Source organism: Drosophila ficusphila, unplaced genomic scaffold (genome assembly GCF_018152265.1).
Source record: "Drosophila ficusphila isolate 14025-0441.05 unplaced genomic scaffold, ASM1815226v1 contig_414, whole genome shotgun sequence".
Taxonomy (NCBI): domain Eukaryota; kingdom Metazoa; phylum Arthropoda; class Insecta; order Diptera; family Drosophilidae; genus Drosophila; species Drosophila ficusphila.
In genome coordinates this window covers 15,762,760-15,789,030 of record NW_025064328.1, presented here as the reverse complement: position 1 = coordinate 15,789,030, position 26,271 = coordinate 15,762,760, and the positions used below count along the sequence as shown (strand labels likewise).

The following is a 26,271-nucleotide window of genomic DNA, read 5'->3' as shown; positions in this document are numbered from 1 at the left end:
CATCTCTTTGTTATCTAACTAAGTGCAGAGGTCATTTACCCATCTTTAATCCTATTAAAAACATAATGGGCTTTGAATCAAGATTGTCAATGGACCATAAGCATGCATAATTTATTACTCTGCAGAAGCTTAACAAATGGTTTTCCTTTTCTTTTTTTTAAGGAGTAACCCAAACCGCTGGTAAGTGTTAATTGCACGGCTATCCGTCATCGCCAATTGGAGACTGAGGCACCTCAGTGGACACTGTCGGCAAGTGTCAGGAGTGCTCGGCTGCCAGGATGAATGGCTCCCTAATTGAGATAAGAGTGACGCAGGCTGCTGCCTCGGCGATGAGAAATGAACCATGAGCATGTGCCAAGCCAAACAGAAAGAAATAACACTTTCGCTGGCCTCGTAAGAACGGCACTTTCTCCTGCGATGACCGGGCCAAACAAATTAGCGGCCAAGAGCAGCAGCCGAGTGTCTGGCGAGCCCTGATTATTGGCAATGCAAGCGGCAGGCGGCGGGCGAAGGGATAATGGCAAGGGTAAACTGACCCACAAACACGATTAGGGCGACACAAGGACATGGCCTCGTGTCGGGGTAAATCTTTGTGTGCTCGCTGCTCCTGTTGTCTCTGCAATCATTCAAGCGCAGACAAATGCCCTGGTGTTTGTTTATGTCAACATTGTGTCCTCTGCCACTTTGACCCACCGCCACACACTCTCACATGCCTTTCATCCTCACGATTTTTCCCCATTTTCCTGTGTGTGTGTTGTTTTTTCCTTGCCAGGACATCACCAACATAATGGCTCTCATCAGCCGCAAACTGAAATCCAAGAGCAACCAACTAACTAACGAGAACCGAGGGCCACAGACCGGATTGGATAGTCGTTTAAACTGTCATCATTCGCCGTGTGCCATCAATGATTTGCGAGCCCCCATCCGAAACATTTTCCACTGGCTGGACTGGATTCTTCGGGTCCCCGAAAGAAGCCAGGGATTTATTTCTCTTTGACCGCATTAGCCAGAGCTCTTTCGGAGCCATTCATCTTAATTAAATCTCTATCGTTCGGCAATCCGATTTAGTAGTTCTTTGCCTTTGTTTTCAGGAGTTTAAACTCTGTTTTATACGGAAAACTACAGGCTTATATTATTTAACAAAGATTTCATATGCTTCGACCACTATACAATTTTAACACAAACTGAATTTATTTAGCAAAACTTTTGCGAAAGCGTGCCGCCCCGCAAAAATAATTAATAGTTAAGAGGTGGGCGTAAATCTTGTTGGCCATTAAATAAATTAAAGCAATAATAATAAACAACTTTGAAATGATTTCTCTGCATCTGCATCTCGAGGAACCAGCCATTGACTCATTAATAAAATCGGCTTTTATTATCCGGGAACAACAGCGAAATATTATTTATGGCCGCAAATGTTCAGCACATCATCGATTTCGTTTCGGCGATACTCGTATATATCTACGAAAAATACTTAATTTTCTTGCATATCAATTCGCAACTCAATAATTTTTTAATCTAATTAGGCCAATAAAAAATAGTATAAATTCAAGTTCAGGATCCCTTTGCGTACTTGAGGATGCGTTCCTCGACCTGCTGGCTGAACATCCTGACCAGACTCTCGGCCACGTTGACCTGGCTGTAGGCCAATGCGCAGATGGGTTTGCTGTTCCTGATCTTGTCGGCTATGGTCAGAGTCCAGTCGATCTCGTGTGGGTGTGTCTGCCCCTTGACGAATCGGGCAAACATCTCGGGCAGCCAAATGGCGCCATCGCGACAATAAGTGCACTGCTTGCAGGTGTGCTTCTCGAAGAACTGAATGGACCGCAGCATCACCGCCAGGGGATCGATGTCCTTGCTCATCACAATCACGGCTCCACATCCCAGGCCGCTGCCCGCCTCCGCCAGGCTGTCGTAGTCCATGAGAATTTCCCCGGCAGTGGGCGGATCTATGAGAGGTGTTGAAAGTCCTCCAGGAAACACGGCCGCGAGATTATCCCAGCCGCCCTGCACTCCGCCGGCATGGCGCTCGATCAGATCCTTCAGTGGAATTGACATTTCCTCCTCCACCGTGCAGGGGTTGTTGACCTGACCACTAACGCAAAAGAGCTTGGTGCCCGTGTTGAAGCTTCGCCCCAATCCAGACCACCAAGAAGCACCTCTTCGCAAGATGGTGGGCACCACGGCAATGGACTCGGCGTTGATCACCAAGCAGGGATGGTTGAAGTAGCCCTTCTCGGTGAGAAACGGCGGACGACGCCAAGGTCTGCCCAGTTCGCCCATCAAGCATTTGAGCATGGCGGTCTCCTCGCCGCACAAGTAGCGATCTCCCCGCTGCACCATCACGTCGAACTTGATCCCGGTGCCGCAGGCATTGTCGCCCAGCAAGCCGTGGTGGTAGGCCTCCGCCAGGGCGAAGTGCAGGTTGCAGGCCTCGTTGTAGAACCGGTTGCGGATGTACACAATGGCCCGGCCGCAGCCCATGGCCACGCCCACCAGCAGCATGCCCTCGATGAGCTTGTGCGGCTCGTGGCGCAGGATCTCGCGATCCTTGCAGGTTCCCGGTTCCCCCTCGGCGCAATTCACGATTATCACCTTGGGTGCATTCTCGGATTTCGCATGCCGCAGGAAGTCCCACTTGTGTCCGACGTAGAAGCCAGCTCCTCCGCGTCCGCGCAGTCCGCTCTTGTTCACCTGCTCCATGATCCATTCGGGACCCAGCTCCAGGAGTTCCCCGGTCCGATGCCAGTCCCCCCGCTCGCAGGCTCCCTGCAGCCGCCAATCGTGGCGGCCATACAGATTTTGGAAGACCCGATCGCAGTCGTCCAACGGTCCGAATTCGGTCTTACAATTGGGCTCGTATCCCTTCGGAGGATCCGGAATTTTAGGCCTGTCTGGACCGAGCTTTGTGGACTTCTGCTTGACAGTTTGGAGCAGACGCAACTGCTGTTTCCACAGAGACGGTGCACTTCTTTTATAAAAACAACGCAGCATTTTCTTAGCTTTCAGTTAGACTACAAGTGTGTGTCTTTAAAAAACTAGCAATAATGACAACTACGGAATAGAATGCTACAGTGTCAGGCGGTCTACAAAATAGGTGATCTCTACAAAAGGGAAAGGCTTGTTGGATCCCAATTAGAATGTTGGTTTTTCTGCTTTATATTTAATTAAACAAAATACTTAATTTCGCTGACTTCCCATTTAATTTTTCGAAAAATAGCTTGGGACAAATTCGACCAAGTCATTTGCAGCTCTAAATAGTTTGTGGGCAATAAAGATTTATTATCTCTGTGACCCGGCCTGCCAATTTCCAAATCCAAGTCTATCTGCCTGAAAAATGATGGCAGCGGGAGGTTAGAGCTATGCGAGATGGACCTTTGTACATTTTATTCAAATTTGGGCTCAAATTAGAAATTGAAGGCCAGATCCAGACCAGCATTTTGGTCGAAATCCTTTTTTAAACGAGTTTCCTGGCCCAAGAGCCCAGACAAAGACTGGCAGCAAAGTAAATACGCCGGCCAAAGTTGTGCGACGACAAATTGGAAGACTGAAAGTAACGCAACAAATGCTGCCATAACGACAATGGGAGCAACAGCAGCAGCAATAAATTTGGCAGTATACAGGCAGCACATCCCACCCTCACGGCAAAGCCACCCACCCACTTGCCAGATGTGAGGAGCTCTTCCCACTGCGACGACATGTGCGAGTGCGTATACGTAATTTTCTATGAATCGAGCAGCGGCGGCAGAGGCAATAGCAGTGGCAGTGGCACAGACAGCCCCTTTCAATTTATGCAACCGACCGACAGCGATTCGCCTTTAATGGCAGCCAACAAAAGGCAGACCGAAAGCAGATGAACTGGAGATGAAGGTGAGGCACATCCAGCTACCTGAGAGGTTTCAATTAGCGCGCTTTGTGCGCCGAAATTAAATGGTGCTCGCACGCAAATGAGTTGCCAGCGACTTTGGCGGCGGGCTGCAGTTTGCTCGCGGCCAACTCATTAGCATAGACTAATGGGCCCCATGTGGCATCCTGCGGCGAGCACGAGATGCACTCCTGCTGCATTAGGAGATCCTCGGCAGGTGGCATGACAACGCACAAATCGCGGGTTTAATTGGGGGGATTGTTGACTTAGGACTGCGTAGGTATTTCAGCCACCCTGCCACCCAAAAGGCAACAGACAAGTTTCACCAACAGTTTGTGTCTGGTTTAAGGAAGACGCTGCATGCAAACAAAGCACTTGGAAAAATAAATTAAATAAATGTTATATTTTAAAAGTAATAAATAAAAGACTCTGGGCTTCCAAAACAATCGCATCCGTATCCTTCGTCTCTTTGCATGAAAGAACGCTTTGGTATAAGGCAAATATATTGATTGAATACCAACAGACTTGGAAACATTCAATTTGCTAGAGTGTTTGCCCTCTCGAACATAATGCCGAAAGGTGAACTGCAATCCCCCACAAACAGTCGACTTGTCGCGTTTCTCGCGGGAGGTGTTTGTGTTTGTTTTATGACCTCAGTTTGCTCAGCTCTGGTTGATTTCGTTATTATTATTGCTGGGTAATGTTTTATGGCCATTTTGCGGCTGTGTTCACACCAGTCAGCCAAAGACCACAAAGCCAGCGAGCGAAAACAATTCCGACAGCAGGCGGCGCACACTTTTCAGCGCCACAAAAGGCAAACAATCGACGCGCACCGGAGATTAGCTCTAATGGAGTAGCCATTCCAGTTTCATTTAAGTCCACAAATAACCGAACAGATCCCATCGCGGAATTCGCTCCCGTGTTTGCATTAGTAAATGCACTGTATACTCCATTTGGGGGCTTTTGTACTATGTGCTGAACACATTAACGATAGGATATTTCAGGTACATTACGGCTAACTAATGAATATTGGATTTCAGTTTTTTGTTTGTATTTAATAACGTACCTTTTTGTAATAAGGGGCTGAAGGTCACAAATATTTGTTTAAATATTTATTAAAATTACGAACAACACACTCCGTTTATGTCTAGTAGTAAGAAGTAGCCCAAGGATTGTTTCAAGTTCAGTATAGAGTATTTAATGGCTTCAACATTCCCTTCGTAAATTTATAGTCGCACATGACATTGTGCTTTTTTGTCCTTGGGCTCCATGTGTTGGAATGTGATTTATCAACCGTTTAGTGGTGTGTACAATGGACACGAACAAGACCCTGGGCAATTAAATCGAAAATAATGAACCTGCAGGACTGATCAGACTGATTGTCGAACCACTTTTTATGCTAAACACTCGTGGAGGGAGCGGGAATGGATTTCCCTTCCTAAGTGACACTAAACAGACTCTCAGCTAACTGCATTACCACACATTTGACACCTGCTACATGTGCCAACGAGTCGATATTGGCACACTAAACTAAACAGCAATCAATAGACGCCCCAAGGACACTTTCGCCGCCATCGACTTTAAATAAGCTAATTTACATGCACACATGGAGCTCTCGGTGGCAATTTGTAAGCGTCGACGACAATGCCGGCAAATTTACAGCCGACGGTGGCAGTTGCAAGTGGCGCAGCTGCACATTAATGACTGGGTTGGCTTGGCCCACTGGCATCCGACCACATCCAAGACCTCAGACGATTGTGGCTTGTCTTTACTCTGCCTTGCCAACTGCCTCTCGTTCAAGGGAATCCTTCGTTGGTGCTCTGTGGCTGCTTGTTTTCGTCATCAGACATCGACACATTATCGAGTGCGGAATTGAGAAGTTCACCCAACTGTTGCGCCGGTTGGTATTGGTTTTTCGGTTCAACAGAGATTTATGAATTAATTAATTAGGATGCGAAATCCGTAGCTCAAATAGCATGCAGATTTTGAGGCTTTGGGTTACGAAATATGCAGCACAAATATTGTTTCTATGCAAATTATCTCAGCTTGCATGCCTGAAGTTGCTCCAGGGAATTCAGTTAAAGAGCTCTTATTCCAGCTTATACCTTTTCTGTCCAATTAAAATTAAGTTAAGCACAACAAATGAATCAAGTATTGTTTAAAGTTACACAAAAGTAACGCCAAGTAAAACTTCCACTAGCTTCACTGTTGTTCAATGGCTTTCCACTTTTTGTAGCACACTTTTGCGGGCGGCAAATTAAAGGTGGCCAACGTGAATGCAATCTCGGTTATGGCCCAACAACAGGTACCAGGTAACCGAGTGAAAAGAGGCAGGCGAAGACCGTAAAATTCATATTTAAAAGCAGCGCCCGACGGGAAACACGTTGGGGAGCCCCATAAACAAAACTGAAAGTATTTATAGCATGCAAACACGCGGTGGACCATGGTCATTTGCATGCTGACCCCTTGCAAGCACACACATTACAGTATGTGTGGCACGTGTGAATGTGTGTGTGTGAGTGTGGAGGAATGGGGTGAAGGGTCAGCGGATTCAAGTTAATCACGTGCCATGAAAAGTCACGCATACGGCGCAACTGGCGACCCCTGCGAAAAGGCTTTGGACATGGGCAGACAATTTCGAAAGTCGTGAAATCAGGGCAGCCGAGTACATGGAACTAACTGAGTAATAATGCACACGAATACGCCGAAAAAAAAAACAAGCAGTGCAACGGATTGAGGTTGCACAAGTTTTGGAGGTCAGAGGCAAAACTTTAAGACAACAAAAACAGGAACCAAACAACTTTGAAAATGCAATCTCAAAAAAACACACACGATTTGTTTGCCCACAAAAAACACAGCAGCTTTATGTCCTATCTTGAATTTATCGCGGATATACAGCGCTTTTTGCTCACAAGAAGGAAAGTTCTTGGTTTTAATTCAAAATGTCGCGAAAGCAACGTCACCTAATTGCATCCAAGGCGTCCTTAAAGCCAGTCACGGGCGTAAAGTCCGCTCCGATAGTTCATTTCACTAGAGCAGGTTATGGCCAAAGCTGTGGCTGTAGCTGGGGCTATAAAAATGTCCGATTCCGACAATGCGTGTCAAGCTCATGCAGCACAAAGGAATTTTATTTGCGACCGGTTTACGAGCGGTTCCTTTGATGGCAATAACATGAACTGGCAAACTTTCCACTATTTATAACACTCAATTACCGACCAGAGTTACATAAATGCAGAAGGCATTGTGAAAGTACATTTGTTATATTAATGATATTAATGCCGGGTTTTCCTTCCAACTTTAAATTTGAAGAGTGTACTATTCCCATTTAATTTCCCACTAAAGACAAAACTACTGCCACCTTTGAGTGTGTTTTTCCAAGGTCAGATCGTTTTCCTCGCATTATGTGTTTCCTCGTGTTTAAATATCCCCGTCCCTTTCCCAAAACTTGCTTTCACGGGGTCACGCGCATAAATAAATTTAAAAAGCTGTCCCATTCGTTGCAACGGCTTGTCAACACTTTTCACCGGTCCACTTCAGACATGTGGTGGAAATAAGTTTTCCACTTTCCTATGCACGTAACTCAGAGGAAAGTTTTGGGATTCGCTGTAGTCCGAGTGACATAGGCCACTGTCTAATGGCTGAGCTCCACTTTGGATAACTGGGAAGTCGTGCCGAAAGATGTGTTGCATGCTCCGGGTTCCTGGCCATTAAGAGGCTTATGTCCGCATCGAAGGTGTGTTTGTCGATTTAATGTGAAAAGCTTGTTTCAACTTTAAACCGATTCCCATATTTGCACAGTCGGCCAAACGGAACAAAGGCCCCAAAGCTACCAACTGATCCCAAAACCCAAATCGCCAATATGCCGCCTTTGAATAAACGGTGGGTGGCGGGCGGTAGGTCGGTTGCGGCTGGTTAGAGACTAGCCATTCACGAGATTTGCATTTAACAGGGTCCGCCAATGCGGACTGGCAGGAGCCCCATGTTTGCTAATACATATTCGCCCGGGCCCTCAAAACGCTTGCCGAGCACAATGAATTGTGAATTGTGTGCGGGCGAGTGGAGCCGAAGGTGCAGGAAGCAGTAAAGGGAGTGGAACGTAAAACCTATTACAAAATATGTTTGTGTTTCATTAAAAATGAAAGACCTTCTGCCGACGCAAAAAAGCTAAGCGCCGTGTTTATGACAAACGACAAATTTATTAAGCCAGCACATCTGTATTAAAAATGCCGCACAGATAAAGTTATAAAAACCTGCACGTTATTTATGTTATGCAGAGTCATTTAACACTAAATCGTATAATAACACCATACAATATTGATTTTGATACGTGAAATTAGAACCAAATAATAAATGTAAACAGCTGCTTGCCACTTTCTAAACAAAAGCAAACAATATTTTTATTTATTTTGTGAAACTAAGGCTCCTCTGAAAATAGTAAGAACAAAAAGTAAAAATTTTCCCGACAACTTGCGAGAAGAATAACGAAATAAATCTAGTGATTGTAATCGATGAGGCCAAGGACAGTTATTGGTCTGCAGAATGACAGGCCAAATGATATCGAGAGTCATTAACATCATATCCATTCTATTGGCCATCAATGTTTGGATTCGGCTTGTATATTTTTCGATTTTGGTTCAGATTCCTGATGTGTGTGCAGAAAGCCAAACGGAGTAATATGTATTTCATGGTCGATTGGTCAGCTGTGGCACCTACTTAATAAGCAAAATACGCCCCCCTCCCAAAACCTCAAGATATAAAGGGCACGTGCTTCCAACTGCTGTGTTTTGTTTTATCTATTGCAGTAAACTTTGGCTATTGCATAATATTTTAGTACTCCAGTTAATCGCTAAAATCCATTCTGCATTCTGGTTGGCTTTTCTGGTGAAATGTTTTTGTTTTCTTTTTGGAATCATATATCCGTCTAGTCATTATAATTCGATTCTGTAGGTGAGCGAAGAGAACTTTCGCTCTTCAGTTTATTGCACAACTGGATACGCGAAGTGGCAAACAGATTACTCGGCTGTTATCGCATTCAATGGGTCTTATCTATTGCGGTGACGGTGAAGAGTTAAAAAGATACATTTTAATTCCCGACCCAAGTCAAAAACCTTTCGGATGAGAGCATAGTAAAGTGACTGGAGGCCTCTGTCGATAAAGGGATTAACTGCAATGAAGCTTAAGCCGCAAATAAATTAATTATTGCAATCAAAGTTTCGTGCAATAAGTACTTTACTGTTAAGCGAATTATTGGTAAACAACAGGAAGGCTTATTTGTTTACATTTTAAAAAGAGATTTAAGTAAATTTACGCGCCTGGGATAAATCAATTTGACAGGGTGTTTAAGTACGACAAGATTCTCCTGCTCTATGACGCAATTCATTAAAACCGGGGTGTGTGTGCTTCTAGTTTTCAGTGTACTCATCTTAATCAGGAAACTCATCTTGCGAACCTTAAGTTTTCTGTTTGCCCTGTCGTTCAGACGTATCTGTATCTGAATCCACCACGGGTGCAGAAGTATCTTGTAGCTTCTATCTGTAGCTTTCTATCTGTATGCTCTGCCATCTCTGTCTGGCTGCGAGTTTTGTTTGCCTGTGTTTTATTGCGACTTGTTGACGTTCTTATTGCCGCTCGTTGTCTGTTGTTGTCGGATTCTTAAGTTTACCAACTTGCATAGCAATGAGGCGATATGAATATGCGAAGTCTGGGGTCCACTTTTTGTCACGGCCAGGATTTTGTCAGCCATTTCGCCAGCCAGTCTTTGTTGCCACTTCTAGAGGCGCTGCAGTGTGCGCCATATTCACGATGACATTGTTGCCAACAGCCTGTCATAATTTTCAATTTTATACCGCCGGGCTTTATGCTCACCTATCCGAGGACTCCGCACTCCAGACTCCGCCGTTCAGGCCACCCACGCATTCACTCGCACTCGTAAGCCGCAAATGTTTGCTCTACGTGTCTTTCTGACGTTCTCCACTCCCGGAGACTAATGCATTAAGTCGATTTCGCGCTTCAATGGATTTTGTTGCCGCTGCCACAAGTTTTGGCATCCTTCTAGCCGTATATGTCGCCTTGCTGAGCCACTTTTACACGCTCAATCGAATGCCTCCTCCGCTTCGACTGACTGACTGACATTCTTGCCACATTTAGTCTCGAGAGTCAATGGCACGTTAATAAAACGTCGCCAAACGACCGGGGGATTTTTCGCATTTTCCGATAGTTGCCCGCCCGTAGTTGCGTAGGAAGCTGGCTCAGCCCGTAATCAGGATTCAATTAAGCTTTTTAAAGAAATTTAATCAAACTTCGCTGACCTTTTCCACTCCCGGGAAAGCCAATTAAGACCGGCAACAATGACAGCCCGCCGAAAAGGGGAAAATCGGGCAGGAGTTTTCATGGCCCGGGCTTAATTAATGTATCAATCTTTTTGTTGTAGCCACTCTACGGAATGTCAAGCCCTTCATGGGGCAATTAAGAGCCTATTGAAATGTTGACACTGGCCACAACAGGACACTTTTCGGGGTTAAACTTTCGCTGGGCAAAGTTTGTGCGTGCTTTGTGTTTGTTAAAGAACCTTCCACCAGGCGTGTTAACAAGTCGCACGCACATTATTTCTAATTTATGGACATATTTCAAAATGCGTGGCCTTGGAAAAAGCGGGAAAAAATAGAGAACAGTTGTCTGAAAAGTTGGGCCGTCCCACTAACTCTCATGCATACGTCTTGGGTAAGTGAGTAATGTGGGACCCGTCACCCAGTCGTCAGTCTGTCTGCCCGAAAATTCCAAAGAAAACTTCTTTACCACTAGCCCCAGTCTTATTAATGTTAATTACTGCTGTTGCTCTACGCAAAGCTCTTTATCCCTTTAAGCCACAACACATTTGCGAGCTTGCCAACAAACTTCAGGCCTAATTTCTGTTAATTTTTTCGCCTGCCACTGACACACTCACTTCCATGGGCGTCGTTCAAGGGGTGGAGATTTTGGGCAGCAATTTATGCCGAAAGTTTTCACAAATTGCTCATTTCAAGCAACGTTTGGTATGCAACACCTTCGCGATATTAGAAAATTCCTGAAGGCAAGAGATTTATGTTATATTAGTCCATCGTCCTGCCAATTACATGTAAACGAACACCTGGACAAAATAGGGACTCATTTTAAAACTATTTTAATCCTTTAAAAACTTCAAAAATTAACTTAACTATTTTACTAGTATTTAACCACTCTTCATATTTTATTTTGATTCAATTTACTAAATCTTTTCAGAAAATATTACAAGCTTTTTTTGCACTGTGTCACAACGGTTTTAGCGCCCTGCAAATTAATTTGCATTTATCTAGCTGTACTTACCTAGGAAAATACTCAGGAAACTCGAAGAAAAGCGCGGTCAGGCGGAAAACGCTGGAGCAGAAACACTTGTCTCTGCTTATAGTCGGTGCTGAATGAAGAAATCCGCGAATGCTGATGTTGGTGCTTTTGTTTTTGGCGCTTTTCTCATAGACACTGTTAAGACCTGGATGCCAGAATATTGGCTCAAGCATGCTTAAATTTGTTTTTCAAGTTCATGCGTTTCTTATTGCTCATTTCGATATTGTTGTTTATAATTGTTGTAATTGCTTTAATGGTTATTATGTCGGTCTCCGAAAAATGTTGGCCGGGTATTTGGATAAACAATCTACGCGTATACGGCAGGTATTTCAAGTGTGTAGCAATTAAGAATTTTCAAATAATATAATATCTGTGTGTTTGTTTAGTTTCATTTGATTGCAATTTATTTTAACTACTCGGAGATATTTGGTTTTAGTTTGCAACACAAAGGAAAATGGAAATTGAAGGGCCCTTAGAAAGGAGAGAGCCCCCAGAGTGGAAAATCTCGACTTTTTCCATTGCCATTGGCATTGCGTTCAGGCAATGACCCGGAAGTTTTGGCATTTCATTTATCTCATTTCTGTGCTCTTCGGGCTGGCTCTCTTGGTTTATTTTACAATAATAAACATTTAGCATTTTCATTTTGGCTCTTATGCATTTGTTTGGTTTACGATTTTAAAGATTTACGAGATTTGTTTCCACCCAAGCACTGAAGTAAATAGCATCTGCTGGGCCTTCTGCTAATACAGTTAAACTTCTTTAGCTCGAACCAACAACTTATGTGACTTTCTCGAATTATTACTGGATTAAAATTTTAAATCTTTATGTTAAGGTTAGGAAAACTATTTCTTCTTAACGTCTTAACGTTATAAGTAAAAGGTAAACATACAAAAAAAATTAATGAACCGATGGAAATTTTACCTAGGCAGACCTGTTTTAAGAAAAACATATTCGCAACTAGTAAATAAATGAGATGACTAAGAAGGGACTGTTTTGTTTTCGCAAGCTCCGGAACAGATCCGCAGCATTCCAGAGAATCAATGAGACAAAATAAAAATATTCAACTTCGCTTTTTTCGCCTCAGACTCACTGCACTTGACTGGTTATAGCATTGTGTTGTCTATGAAAAATAATACAATCGAATGGGGTTAATGGGAGTGAAATGGCGGGTAAGGGCCAGAGGCGGAAGACCAGTATTAAATTGACTAGCAGGGTAACTGTATTCCCTATATAATTTAATAAAATTATGTATTTTAAATAAAAGGCTGGCTTAAAGTTTTTATATATTATTATTAATTAAACGTTTTAACGGTGGATGGAAAGAAAACCCCTTTTGAATACGCCTCATATAAAAACCAACACAACACAAGTTCATGGAGAGTGCCCTGATCACAGGGGGAGGGGGTGGGGGTGGGAGAAAGAGAGGGGGAGGCTGGCAATGACGATCGGAGAGCGAGAGGGCAACACACAATAAGAGAGGGTGCGCGAAGAGAGCAGCACGATATGTACATGTTCAATGCAAACCAAACAAATCACCGAAATAAATGCTACAAAAATAAACCATAAAGACCAAGAACATCGGAGCGTATATTAAATAATATTGTTTTTTGCTTAATCCGTGGGAAAAAATCGAGTTATTGGCGACGACTTTGTAAGCATTATGTTATCACTATCACCCACGGTGCAATCACATGGCCGTATTTAGTTTAATTATTCTGAAGTTAGTGTAATTCTTGCCAGCTTTGCGTTTTTCGCAATTGCGCGTTTTTTAGGGAGCGGGTAAGGGGACACACAGCACACGAAACACAAAAAAGCACTGGCACACGATAACGGTTTAGCAAGACGTCGGCATGTTTGCTAATTATTTTAAAATTTATTTAAATGCGCGCAGCGAACCGCACGCGTTGGGATAAACAGTCTCCCAAAAAAAAAACTGTCTGGATCACTCATTAAATGCCTCAAAAAATCCAGTTCCCCTCCAATTTCGCATCACTATCGGCCTGGTTCGAGCCTCGGATCGGTTTTTTTTTTTTCAAAATCAGCTGTTCGTGTTGATCGGCCGCCAGGAGTGTCACGGTTTCGAATTTCGGAATCAACGATTTAAATTAAAAAAATATCCTTTTACTTTAGCAAAACGTTTTTTCATGTTCTTTTTTAATTCACTTTAAGCTGTTTACCTAAGTGGAACGCCTGCTGCCGGCGACCTTGGGCGCCGCACTCCCACTTTTAATTGCCGACCGTGTGAGTACAACTTTAAAACACGCAGTGGTAGCACTTGTTTTTATTGCACTCCGCGGCCGCTTTTTGCTAACTGTACAAAAAGGGGAACCTCCTATCGTTACAGCATTCCGAACACAACTGGGCGCAGGATTTCGGAGAAGTTCCTTATATACCGTTATGAAGGCACGAAGCGGGCCACAGAAGCCGCAGGACGCAGGCGCAAAGCGGAAACCGTGTCAACTCGCAACCTCAGGGTCAGGATGTCAGGGAGAGAGTAAGAGAATGAGAGAGGGAGAGAGCACATGCAACAGCATTAACCGAAACTCACACTCCTCTTACCAAAACTATCCGCATCCTTAATCGCGTAACCAACTAGCGAGGCGAAGGTCATCGATTCCGAGATCAAAATAACATATGAGTATTTTCTCAGCTTGTAAGGTTTATTAAACCTTAAAACCTTAACTAAAAAATCACAATTAAGAATGCAACCTCTATAAAAAGAGCGATGTAAAAATGGTTTTGTTGATAACTTTATAAAGTGTTGTTTGAAAATATGTAAAAAAGCTGTCGATTTAACTTTACTGAACGACAAACGTCGACAAACATGTTAATTCAGATAACAACTTAAAGTTTAAGTCTTAAACTAACTTCCTATTAAACTTTAAAACAATCTTATTAATAAGAATTAGCTAAGTTCCCTTCGTAGGTGACGCTCCCGTTTCCATTCCTTGACTTTCTCCCGCTGCATATCATTCCGCGTTCGCCTTGGCTGATGTATGGGAGCCCTTCTTCTAACAGCGTTTAAATCAAAGGCCCCGAAGTGGGTAACTCTCGCCGGCTGCTGTTCGATTCCCAATCCTGTTCGTTGCTTGCGGAGAACTGTTTTTATAGGATACAATCGTCCACCTTGACTTGGTCCCAGTCCGTGCTCCTGGTCCCAGCCCTGTTTGAGCATCAACTGCAGACCCCGGTTCTTGGCAGATATATTAAACTTGTGCAGTTTATGGGCGGGCAGTGCTTCAAGATTGAACTGATGCACAGTGGAGGTTTGATGAACTGGCCAGGGAGTCTCCTTGTAGTCCCTTTTGCAGATTTCACAGTAAAATGGGCTCTTGACATCCATGGATTCCTCTTCATCGCTCGCTGCTTCGGTGTAAGATTTTGTTTCTAATAAATTTATTATTTCCGAGTGCCCTTTTTGCTGGGCCAGCTTATAAGCTGTATTCCCAGATTTGTCTGCTATATCCACTTCGACACCTTTCTGAAGAAGCCAAGCTACAGCTTCAGTGGCTCCCTCACAGGTAGCCATCATCAGGGCAGTCCAGCCAAAGGAGTCACGGGAGTTGAGGCTTTCTTCGGATATTTCCATTTGTGAAAGCTTCTCCACTTGGTTGCTTGTGGCCCAACGGAAGAATTTGCTCTTATCAAATGGAAGTTGGGGCTGCTTAGGGACTCTCCTTGTATCCTTCGCCTTGCTAGAAGTTGGAACTGGAACTCGGGGGGTAGCAGGAGCATCCAATACCTCCTTGTAGAACTCCTGAGCCTCCTCTCCGTTCAATCCATTAATTTGGTGTTTTGTCACTTTTAAGGAATCGGAAACAAAATCCGGATTTCCTGCACGAACAAAGCGCTTTAGTTGTAGTGGAAGGGTGGTTAGTGCCAGCCAGTTTGGATGCAGCTCTCCAGAAGAGTTCATTTTGCTAGTAATTTGTATAAAATTTTGTAAATAAACAACAGATGGAAAATAGTGTTGAAAAGTGCTTTATTGAAGCGATTTCCATTATATCGATAGAATTAAAGTGTTCTTAGCTTCTACATTTTTGTTAAGTTACACTTAACAAAATAGTCTAAATATGGCTTAGTTAAAGGTTTTACAGGGAAAAGCGATGTAACTTTGTAATTCATTAAAAAAAAAGCTGGTGAATTCGAGCTCCAAACCAATTATAGTTCCCGCCAAGTTTTGGTCGAAAATATAGGATTTTTTAGGGAATTATTGCTGGAGCATTTAGAGAAGCCAATTCACCGACAACCCTGACAACTGTTTTTGCTTATTTTCTGCCAAGCGCGAAAATGTGAATTTCGCAAATAATTTAAATTGTTCAAAAACCAGCGCAAACCATAAAAATCCTATAGATTTAGGTCAAATTAAAAGAGCTGGACAGGAGGTGAACGCAAAAGGGACATCCTTGTGTAACGCGTGCCCCGAAGAACTGCGCAGTAAAAATCAATAACTGTAAGTGGCACGCATCGTCGGTACATAAATGTAAAACGCCCAAACAAAAGGCAACGAAGGAAGATGTCCGACGATGAGGAGGATTCCGTGTCCGAGGGCTTCTCGGCCAGCGAAGACGAGTGGAAGCCGAGCAAGGACGCGAAGGGAGGCGAGTCGTCCGACGACGACGACAGCGACTTCGATGAGCTACAGGCGGAGGGTGGAGCAGCTGGCTCGAGTGGGCGATCCTCGGCTACTGCAGGCAGAAGGGGGTGAGTATGCGGAGAGGTCCGGACCAGGATTCACCACTATCCTGTTTAATTCTTCTCTTTCCCAGCAACGACCACAAGCCTCCCAGCGGCATAAAGGGCTCCTCGGTGAAAAAACGCAAGCCTACGGGCCAGTCACTCCGCTCAAAGCTGTACAACAAGTACCGCCCGCCCCCAAAGACCTTTACCACTTCTCCATCGCAGCAGCAGGAGAACTCGCCCCGGGCTTCTGGTTCAAAAAACGCCAGAACGCCCAATGAAAGCGGTGCACGGGATCAGCACGATCATGCTGATTCCAGCAGCGAATCCAGTGTGGAAGACTACCTGGTGAATCCCTCTGAACTTGATCTGCAGTCCAGCTTCTTTGTCGGTGGCCAGAAGGAAAAGTCGCCGGCGCCCCAGTTCGATTGCAACGCGGGAATTACGAATCTCTCGGACTCCGGCTCTGGATCGGAGGACAACAACGAGAGCAGCTTCGAGGACAAGGCAGGCAACGCTTTCGACTTTCGCGGTCTCCTGGAGAACGCGAACAGCTTGAGCGCACACGGGATGCCCTCAGCAAGCGGAATGTCACGGCCACTCCACCGCGAAGCCAGGCTGCCACCACGGATGTCAATGCGCTGCTTGCATTGGGCGAGAACCAGAACTACCAGAGCGTAGTGGTTGAGGAACAGGAGGGGAACCAGCGGAGGAAACCAGGAAGGGGTGCAGAAGCAACGGCAGTGCCGCCAAGCCTGGATGAGCCGTCGCGCCTGAGCAAAACCAAGTCGACGAGGATCAAACGTCACACCAAGACCCGACCCGTGTCTACTGTGGTCGCCACTGCCGGCGACACCGATGATTCCGATTTTGAGGAAGTGGCAGGTAGGCGAAAATGCAAGTAGTTTGGCTCCAGGGAGACGGAGATAGCCGTGGCAGGAGGCAGTGGAGCATGCTTACCCAAAGTTGTGGTTGTGGCGCTGGCATTTCTGGTATCTGATGAACAAAAATAAGCTTCCAAATTGCTCTGTATGAGACTGTGTAGTTTTGTTTGTACTAAGTTTATTCGTCGATGTGAAGATAGAAATTACTAACCGACCTGTACAGCTGCGGTCACAATAAGAGCATGATTTTACCTAAGTTTGTATACCAAATTAATTTACAAGCTGTTTTTGTATGAATCTAATTTAAAAGCGATATTTTATTGCTAGAAACTTGGAATCGTGCTGGGGAAAAAGTGCTTAATTTCGATATGCTTTTATTTTGACCGCAACAGTATTGATGAATGTATATTTGGAAGAGCCGCGTCAAAATAATGGCCAAGAATCTACGATATACCTATTTACTGTAACATATTGTTAGTCTACTAGACTGAGAAACTAGCGTGTGAGGTAGCTCTTGCTGAGAACGCTTTATCCAGAAACTTGGCTTACTAACCTATTTATACCCAATAACCCGGCCATGAGTCCGTTGATGCATGCCCTAGTTTAGGAGATGCCAAAGCCAATTCAGATCCCTGCGGCATTTTACTCAGTTGTCCGCGAAATAAATAAGGAAAATCGATTGAAAATGAAATGGAAAACCTACCATAAAAGCTTGTTAAACTCAAATCAGAATTTATTTTAATCGTCAAATTAAATCAAATCGAATCAACTCAACAATTCTAAACGTTTTTGCACTAGCTTAAGCTCAATCTGCGTGTTTTATGAATGAAAAATGAAAAGCATATAGTAAATGTTTACCGTACTCTAAACGTGGCTTAAATGTCTGCACATACACCTCAAAATAATATGTTATTCAAGGATACTTTACTCAGAAAATGCATTTATTTTAATTGTTTTGGTGAGTTTTCAATTTCTGTTTGCCATGCAAAACAAGACAAAAGTCCACAAGACTCCAGTTAACCAAATCAAAACAATGAAACACAAATACAAGGAGATTTTAAACGCAAACCCGTAAAAAATATAACAATTTTTAATAGTTGGTCGAATGGCCTAGTCAACTATTTGAGTACTTACTTTATGGCAATTGCAAGTGTTTCACAGAATTTAACAAGTAGCTAACAAATTAGAACTGATGTTTAACGAATTTACTTTAGCAAAATTGTATTCACTTAACATAAACATCTGCATGCAGAGTATGAAATCTAATTAACTAATGATATACTCTTATAAACAATGCAATAAATCAAAGGAAACTCGTAATTTTAGCGCAATTTAGTGAATGTTGATTGTAATTAACTCAGTAATTGAAATTTAAAATGCACTTTAAATGATATAAATAAATAAATGCAAAATGTTGAAAGGACTCCATGCTCTCTGTCTGGGTGTTTTTAATAAGCCCTTCCTGACCGTAACACCCCATTATCATCTGTGGTGCGAAGGGTTCTTAAATTTCCCTAAAATATTGTAGATTTTCAATTCATTGGTTATATTTATTATTCATACACCTCTCTGTATAACAAAACCCTTCCCATCACTTCTTATCACTCAGTTCAGTGCGTCATCATCACCCCATTCCTGTTCCCTTTCCAGATGCGGCTCTTTCCAGCGAAGAGGACGACGGCGGAACGCCAAACATCTCCGGCGACCTCGAGATCCACGTGGGCCTCCAGGGACTCCGTCCCACCAAGGAGCAAAAGACCCAACACGAACTAGAAATGGCGCTTAAGCGCCGCCTCAATCGGGACATCAAGGATCGCCAGCTGCTGCTGCACAAGGTCAGTCTGATGTGCCAGATAGCCCGTAGCTTGAATTACAACCGCCTGCTGGGCGAGTCGGATGCCCTGATGCAGGCTGCCCTGAAACTCCTGCCCAGTCGAAACGCATATCCCACGGAACGGGGCACGGAACTTAAGTATCTGCAGTCGTTTGTCACCTGGTTTAAGACGGCTATCAAGCTGATCAGTCCCAATTTATATTCCGAGCAATCGGCGGCCAGCAAGAAGTCAATTTTGGCGTCTTTGCTAGAGCAGATCAAGCGCAAGGAAGCCCGCTGCAAGCAGGATATGGTATTCATATTTATTGTTCTTGCGCGGGGAATGGGAATGAACTGTCGGCTTATTGTGAATCTTCAGCCAATGCCACTGCGTCCGTCGGCAAGCGACCTTATTCCAATTAAACTTAAGCCGGACGAAAAGAACAAAAGCCAAACATTGGATTCCGAAGAAGAGAGCGAGGATAATGAGCACAAAAAACATAAAAAGCCGTCTAAGCCAGCAAATTCAAAGAAGGAAAGTGGTAGTAATAAGTCAACTGCTTCCAAAGAGGCTGACAAGAAGAGCATTGAGAAAGTTGCGAAGAAAGAGAGCACTAAAACTGCCAGTAAATCATCTTCCAGTTCCAAACCCATTAAGGAAAATTTAGAAACAGTCAAATCAAGTGCAGGTAAAGTGGATAAAAAAGCTTCTAAACCATTAAGTCTCTCCTCCAAACTGGTTGAAAAATCCAAGCATCAACCATCCCATAGTTCCAGCAAGTCGGACACTTCTTTCGAGGAAAAGCCCACTTCCTCTTCCCTCTCCAAATCCTCAAGAAGTGGTACAGAAACTATCAAATCAAGTGCAGTCAAAAAAGAGGATAAGAAGGATGTAAAGCCGAGCCTTTCCTCCAAATTGGGTGAGAAATCTAAACGTCAAGCATCCCAAAGTTACAGCAAGTCCGATACATCTTTTGAAGAAAAACCAAGCACCTCGAAGACAGCTGTTAAAAGTTCTCCAACTCTACAGAAAGCTAAACCAGGTTCGACCCTGTTAAAAAGGGTCACCACTCAAAACATTGCTGAATCAGGCGATGGCAAGAAAGCCAGGATAGCTCCTTTAGATATCTTTTCGCCAGTGGCTGGGCGTACACGTAGAGCTGTGGTAAAACCCAAAATCGAAGATATGCCGCAGACAATTGGATCTCCAGTCCTGCCCAAACTGGTGCTGTCCAAGGTGAAGCAATTGAATGCCAAGCACAGTGATGCGGAGAACGCTAGTCCAACCGAGAAGCATTCCCAGGAACAGCACAGTACTCGGATAACTCGATCGCGCAGCAAATCGCCAAAGGTCCATATCTCGCCCACTTTTCTTGGGGGCAAGGCTGTTACAGTGGAACCCAATCCACAGCCGCCACAAAAAAGCCAAAAGGTCCCAGAAACCAAGGTCCGAATATCACCTAGTTTTCTAACCGAAACTATGCCAAGTCGGCAACTCCGGACTCGAGGTCAAAAGTCTAGTAATCTGGCCATTCCCCAACTGGATGGCGGCGACGATGTTCCGCTGCCCAAAAAGCGTTTGAAGCTAGAGAAGCTGCACACCTCGCAGGACTCTGACGAGGTTTTTGAGTCCGCTAAGCCAGTGAAAAAGGCCCCAGTCCTGCCCAAGTCAGTGCAAAACCTGCGCAAAGATCGGCGGGTGATGTCCACAGATGACGAGGGCGGTTCAAGGGTCAAGCGTCGGACAGACGCCTCCGATATGTGGGTGGAAGTGTGGTCCGAGGTGGAGGAGCAGTGGATCTGCATAGACCTGTTCAAGGGCAAGCTCCACTGCGTGGACACTATAAGGGTGAGTACTTCTAAATTCTATAACTAAGCCACCTATTATTTTGCCCTCCTTTGCAGAAAAATGCCACCCCCGGATTGGCCTACGTTTTTGCCTTTCAGGACGATCAGAGCATCAAGGATGTGACCGCCCGTTACTGCGCCAGTTGGAGTACCACCGTGCGCAAGTCGCGAGTGGAAAAAGCCTGGTTGGACGAAGCCATCACGCCTTATTTGGGACGTCGCACCAAACGCGACATTACTGAGGATGAGCAACTGCGTCGCATCCATTCCGACAAACCCCTGCCGAAGTCTATTTCCGAGTTCAAGGACCACCCGCTATACGTGCTCGAACGGCACCTGCTCAAGTTCCAGGGCCTATACCCACCGGATGCGCCCACCCTGGGCTTCATCCGTGGGGAAGCTGTGTACTCCAGGGACTGCGTTCATCTCCTGCACTCGCGTGAAATTTGGTTAAAGAGTGCTCGTGTTGTGAAGCTGGGCGAGCAGCCGTACAAGGTGGTCAAAGCGCGTCCCAAGTGGGACAAGGTAAGAAGTGATTCCTCCAAGATTAATGCAATATTAAAAGGGGATTATCTTTTAGCTGACTCGCTCCGTCATCAAGGACCAGCCTTTGGAGATCTTTGGCTACTGGCAAACGCAGGAATACGAACCACCCACTGCAGAGAATGGAATCGTGCCTCGTAATGCCTATGGAAACGTGGAGCTCTTTAAGGCCTGCATGCTGCCCAAAAAGACAGTGCATTTGAGATGTAAGAATTGCTATTCTTTCATTCAAAAATGCATCATATTAAACTTCACTCTCCATTTCAGTGCCTGGTTTAATGCGCGTTTGCAAGAAGCTAAACATTGATTGTGCCAATGCGGTGATTGGCTTCGATTTTCATCAGGGCGCTTGTCATCCCATGTACGACGGCTTCATTGTTTGCGAGGAGTTCCGCGAAGTGGTCGAAGCTGCCTGGGAAGAGGACCAGCAGGAGCAGGCGCGCAAGGAGCAGGAGAAGTACGAGACTCGTGTTTACGGGAACTGGAAAAAATTAATCAAGGGTGTCCTAATACGCGAGCGTCTCAAGAAAAAATACAACTTCTAAATATCTGTTCCTTTGATTTGTTCTATATTGCTTTGTTTAAATTTGTCTTGATTTTTTTTGTGCTTGAAAAATATTATGATTCCAATAAATTGTCCACTTGTGATTATTTCGAATTAGTTTATTGATCGATTGTTTAAAAGTTGGTTTTCATATATAGCATAATCGTTAACTCTAACCATTTGGTTTCAATTTTAATTTACAAAATTACTATCCGATTCAGATTATAGATTTATAGGTTACAGAACGTTTAGAGATAATAAGATCATAGTAAATTGGGTTAAAGGTTTTCTTTCAATTTAATTGCATTAATTAATAATACGCTGTGTATTCAAAACTGAAATATAATCTTTACAAGAGCATGGAATGCTTCAGCAGACTAGTAAAATAAAAGTTAACAAAAAAGTCGCCTTCCTTAAAACAATGTCCAGTTTCTTTGGGCGACTGGTCGAGCCGGACCAGGTTTTCTACTGTTAGATTTCCACCTGAGCCACGTTTTGCTAGCGCCTTTATTTGGAAAGAATTAATTTTTTGACTGAATTTTTCTCAGAAAAGCTAACTAGCTGAACATTTTTGAGATGGTTTTAGCTAATTAGCTAAACATTTTTGAGATGATTTTAAAAGACGGAAAACATTTTCAATTTTTGCTTGCAGCAGACTAGTGAAATAAAGCGGTTAACGAAATTTCATCATTTGGCAAAACTGCAGATACGTATATAAATAAATACAAATAAAAGCTTAACTAAAAATAAGAAAGTACAAAATCCGTTTACGTACAAAAAAAACTTTGGTTTTACACTTGGGTTTAATAACAAGTGCGTTTGCGGCCATCCACCTTGAGCGAGAATACTAATAAATATAAAGTAGGAATTATGAGTTTATGCATTTATCAAGTCAAGACTCCATTAAATCCGCCTGGTCTGAACAAGTTTTTTTTGACACCGCAACAAACAAGAAAAAACTAGTTTAGAGCTTAGAAATGTCATGGCTTTGGGTTAGTCAAATAATATAATGAAAATCGGGAAGCAGATGTACAACTTCAAGAGGAGGTAGATACTTATGAAGTTGGCTAATTCAACTGATAGTCCAAACTCTGGAAATACTATGGTGTCACTGAAGCTGGAGTTATCTTTATCTTACGCTGGCATCGAGGTGGTCAAGTTACCACCAGTCGATTGAGTGGCAGCTGGTCCGCTGGGAGACCGCTGGCGTTGCGGGCTGCTCTGCGCCTTGAGGTACTCCACAAACATGCGCCTGGCCTGGTTGAGCACCCGAGTGACATCGTGCTTCCTCACCATCTTGTCGAAATGCATCGCAATCTCGTTGTAGTCCATGCCCGCCTTCATGATCGTGTTGCGGTGTTGCAACAGCAAAGTGAGGCACAGAAACATGAGGAAGGCATTGCCGCCACCGAATTCCGAGGGCGGAGGAAGGGCTGCTGCCGTGGCAGTCAGTCCAGTGACTCCATTGAGTTGGGTTGACCGCTGAGGGGATCGCGTGTAGGCGCTTTCATCGTCCGCATTCGTGGCAATCTCTACCAAAGGCGAGACCTCCACCAGGCTGGGCTCCGTGGAAATGGGCAGGATCACCTCCGGTAGGCTGCTGCTGTTGCGCATGCCCAGCGGAGTGTGCCCATCCAGCAGAAGCTGACTCTCGTCGATGAAAGGGTTGAAGGCATGCGACTCGTTTTGCTGGACGCTGTTGCTCTTGGCCGCCAGTCGCTGGCGACGACGCATGTGAAGCTCGCTGACATCGGGACAGGGTATAATCTCGTTCTCCTTCAGATCCTCCACCAGGTCTAGAGCGTCTTTGTCTAGCTTCTCGTACTCAATGTCATCCCGCTTCTCGCTCTCCGTGAATGGCAGCCCGAAAACCTGACGGTCAAGATTCTCCGCCTCCAAACGCAGCTCACGCGTTATTGCTGTCGTCATGGGATAGTACTCCTGGTCGGGGTCCTGATCCTGATCCTGATCCTGATCCGGCGTGTTCGTGTCGTCCGGTTCGCAAGTGTGGTTGCTTTCAAGATCCAGCTGCAGGTTGTAGCTGCTCAGCTCCTGCGCCTGCTGAATGGCCGTCGCGGCTGTAGAGGCGCTCCAGCTGGTCTCCGGCACCGAGGAGGAATCTGACTCGTCCAGGGAGCTTCCCAGCCCGCTCTTGGTGAGTTGTACCAGCGGCTTAGAGACCGAAGTTGGAGCGGTTGGCTGTTGTGGCTGTGTGGCGAAACGATCTGATATACGGTTCTTGTTTATAGTTGCGAAATTGAGGAATTCGTTGAAGTTTTTTACAAGCTTTGGCGGCATCTTTCGTTCGCTGTCTTCTTCCCCATCCCCATCAAAGGACAGCCCGATGCGACTGGTCGCCGCCAACTTTTCTTTGAGATCTTTAAAATGTCCTCCACCGGAGCTGCTTACTCGCTTGACGCTCTCGCTAACTTGGTTGGCATTTGTGACCAATTGCTTGGCAATGATGTTGCTCACGGTCAAAATGTTTTTGTGCTGCAGCTTCGATTTTATTTCGCTAGACTCATCGTCCAGATTGGAGGATGTCGAACTGTAGAGAAAGGCCCGTCCTGGCGAGACAGGAGGTGTTATTTCATTTACTTTTTCCGGTGCTCTTTGCGCATCGTCCTTAAATGGATTGGTTTCCAAAAAGCTAGGCGACTCCTTTCTATCAAACACATCATCGTCCTCGGTTTCCTCACCGGCGGACAAGTCCAGAGTACACTTGGCGTTCGTATTCTCCATGGCGCCCTCAATCAGCGCCAACATTTTAGATTCATCCAGACTCTGATGGACCTTGGACGAAGTGCGTCTATGGCGGCGAGCAGCAGCGGACGCATGTCGCGACATATTGTCATCGAGGCTGAGATTAAGCCGTTTCGTATTGTCCAGGGCGTGACTAGTGGCTCCTAGTGATGAACTGAGTGAGCTGAGAGAGGCGGAGGAGCTTTGACGGCGCAGGGCACACACCTTGGTGTAGGGATTCTCACGCGGTTTAGTCAGGAGATAAGAAGGGCTGGTCGGCGTCGCGCTGTAAGAGCTGGAAAATGTGCTGGCGCTGTTTGGCATGGAGCCATCCGCAATAGGTACAAATTCCTGAAGAATATCAATGATTTTAAATGTTTTTTATTACTTATTCCTTTACTAACCTTCTCGAAGAGCGGTAGCTCTTTTTCTCCATCGCTTCTGTAGCGCAGCGAACTCCACTGAACCTCTAACATGCGCAGGGCATCCTCAAAGGGAAACTCCCGCTTCAGCTCTAAGAGAAGCCAGCGATAGCAAAAGAGTAGGTCGTCTGCCTGCTGCGATTTAAGGTACTCCCAGAATTCTGGATCATAAAAGCTAAGCGCCTCTGTAAGATGGGCAAACTTCTGCGTCATCGCAATTCCGTCCAGCATGAAGTTTCCCCGCACCCGCGACATTATGGCACAGAAGCAGATGTAGGCTTGCGCCTCATCGTTCATGGTGACCAGCAGCGGGGAGGCGATGTCCGACATACCCTGGCAATAAGACACTGTCGGATGGTTCAGAGCATACGTCGTAAGGATATTGAAGAGCGCCGCGATATTCTGATTGTCGTCGCTGCCTGCATAAAACGGATGCAGACGGTCCGTGCGCAGCACATCCTTCTTAACCATACTAGTCACGTAAGCCAGTTCGCCGGCTACACTGCCTCGTTTTACGGCTGCTTTCCAGGTGTCCCGTAGACGGCAATACTGCTCCGACTTCCGACGCATAAATTCCATTCGCTGGTGGCCATCCAGAGCTAAACCATTCACGCCGCCGGGATAAACGTTAAGCAAGTGCTTCCACACCACTCGCCGCAAGCTGGGATCAATGCCGCCCAAGAAGATTACTCTGTGCAGCTCATCCTTGCGCTGAATTTGGCCAAGGGCGTCCAAGAACAACCGAAACTCGCTGTCGCACATGGGCGGTCGCGGTGGAAGATTCGCCATATGCTCCTCCGATAGATTAAAGGCTTTTTGCACAATCGAGAAAGTCTTCTCCATTTGGTTCAAGATGGAACTTCCAAGTTTGGTCTGCATGTGCTGCACGTACTTCTGGGAGACCCCTAGGGTCTGTAGCGGCGACATTAACTCTCGGGCGGGCGCAGATGGAGCAGGAGTGGCGGCAGCAGGTGCTCCCGAGGAGGATCTCCCTGGCGAAGCCTCCGTCTCGCATTCGCGGACCACCGTGAAGGGTTTCACGTCGATCTGCAGAATGAGGCAGGGCTCAGAGGCCGTCTGAATGGATATGTTGTGGATCCGCAGGAAGGCGGCGTCCAGATCCCAGTCGGAGCGCACGGCCAGGTAGATCTCATTCCCAGCGGGGTCGAAGGCCTTGTACTTGATGGAGAAGTCCGACTTAACATCAAAGGCCTTGGCCAGTAGGGAGTAGAGAACCTCTAGCGTAGTGATCTGCGGGTCCACGGAGAATTTGCGCCACTCCGGTCGAGCAGTGGGCTCGCATTTCTGTGGAAATTTCGGAGAGGTTTGTCAGGGGGTCACTTCAAAAACCTTTGTTGTCTCGCTTGCCTTCACTTTCACCCGAACCGCCTCCCGGGGACAAATACCAGCCATGTTTTCGGAGTCCGAGCTGCTCGACGACTAACTCAATTCCATTATTCCCTCTGTGATGTTAACAGAGTCAGGTATCGCAAGTACGGCTCGAAAATCAAACAATTTGGCGACAGGAGTTGAAATCAATCGAGTTGATTTCAATCATTGGTTTAGTGTGA

The 26,271-nt window shown here is 45.2% G+C and overlaps 4 protein-coding genes across 4 annotated transcripts; 1 reads left to right on the top strand and 3 right to left on the bottom strand.

Annotated features, from left to right (window-relative positions):
* Nucleotides 1–1,490: 1,490 nt before the first annotated feature.
* LOC108101828 (NADH dehydrogenase [ubiquinone] flavoprotein 1, mitochondrial) lies at nucleotides 1,491–3,041 on the bottom strand. Its single transcript, XM_017206335.2, has one exon. It carries the CDS (start codon nucleotides 2,992–2,994, stop codon nucleotides 1,555–1,557), a length of 1,440 nt encoding a protein of 479 aa, XP_017061824.1. The 5' UTR covers nucleotides 2,995–3,041; the 3' UTR covers nucleotides 1,491–1,554.
* Nucleotides 3,042–13,958: 10,917 nt separating this feature from the next.
* LOC108101829 (G patch domain and ankyrin repeat-containing protein 1 homolog) lies at nucleotides 13,959–15,169 on the bottom strand. Its single transcript, XM_017206336.1, has one exon. It carries the CDS (start codon nucleotides 15,138–15,140, stop codon nucleotides 14,130–14,132), a length of 1,011 nt encoding a protein of 336 aa, XP_017061825.1. The 5' UTR covers nucleotides 15,141–15,169; the 3' UTR covers nucleotides 13,959–14,129.
* Nucleotides 15,170–15,447: 278 nt separating this feature from the next.
* Nucleotides 15,448–21,653, top strand: LOC108101835 (DNA repair protein complementing XP-C cells homolog). Its single transcript, XM_017206349.2, is given in 7 exon segments — nucleotides 15,448–15,928; nucleotides 15,994–16,454; nucleotides 16,457–16,789; nucleotides 18,439–20,450; nucleotides 20,507–20,974; nucleotides 21,030–21,198; nucleotides 21,260–21,653. Coding segments are annotated over 7 exon segments (3,909 nt in total). The 5' UTR covers nucleotides 15,448–15,740; the 3' UTR covers nucleotides 21,538–21,653.
* Nucleotides 21,635–26,268, bottom strand: LOC108101836. Its single transcript, XM_017206350.2, has 3 exons — nucleotides 26,069–26,268; nucleotides 24,683–26,005; nucleotides 21,635–24,629 (listed from the first exon to the last, which is right to left on the bottom strand). Exons 1-3 carry the CDS (start codon nucleotides 26,111–26,113, stop codon nucleotides 22,671–22,673), a joined length of 3,327 nt encoding a protein of 1,108 aa, XP_017061839.1. The 5' UTR covers nucleotides 26,114–26,268; the 3' UTR covers nucleotides 21,635–22,670.
* Between the last annotated feature and the right edge of the window lie 3 nt (nucleotides 26,269–26,271).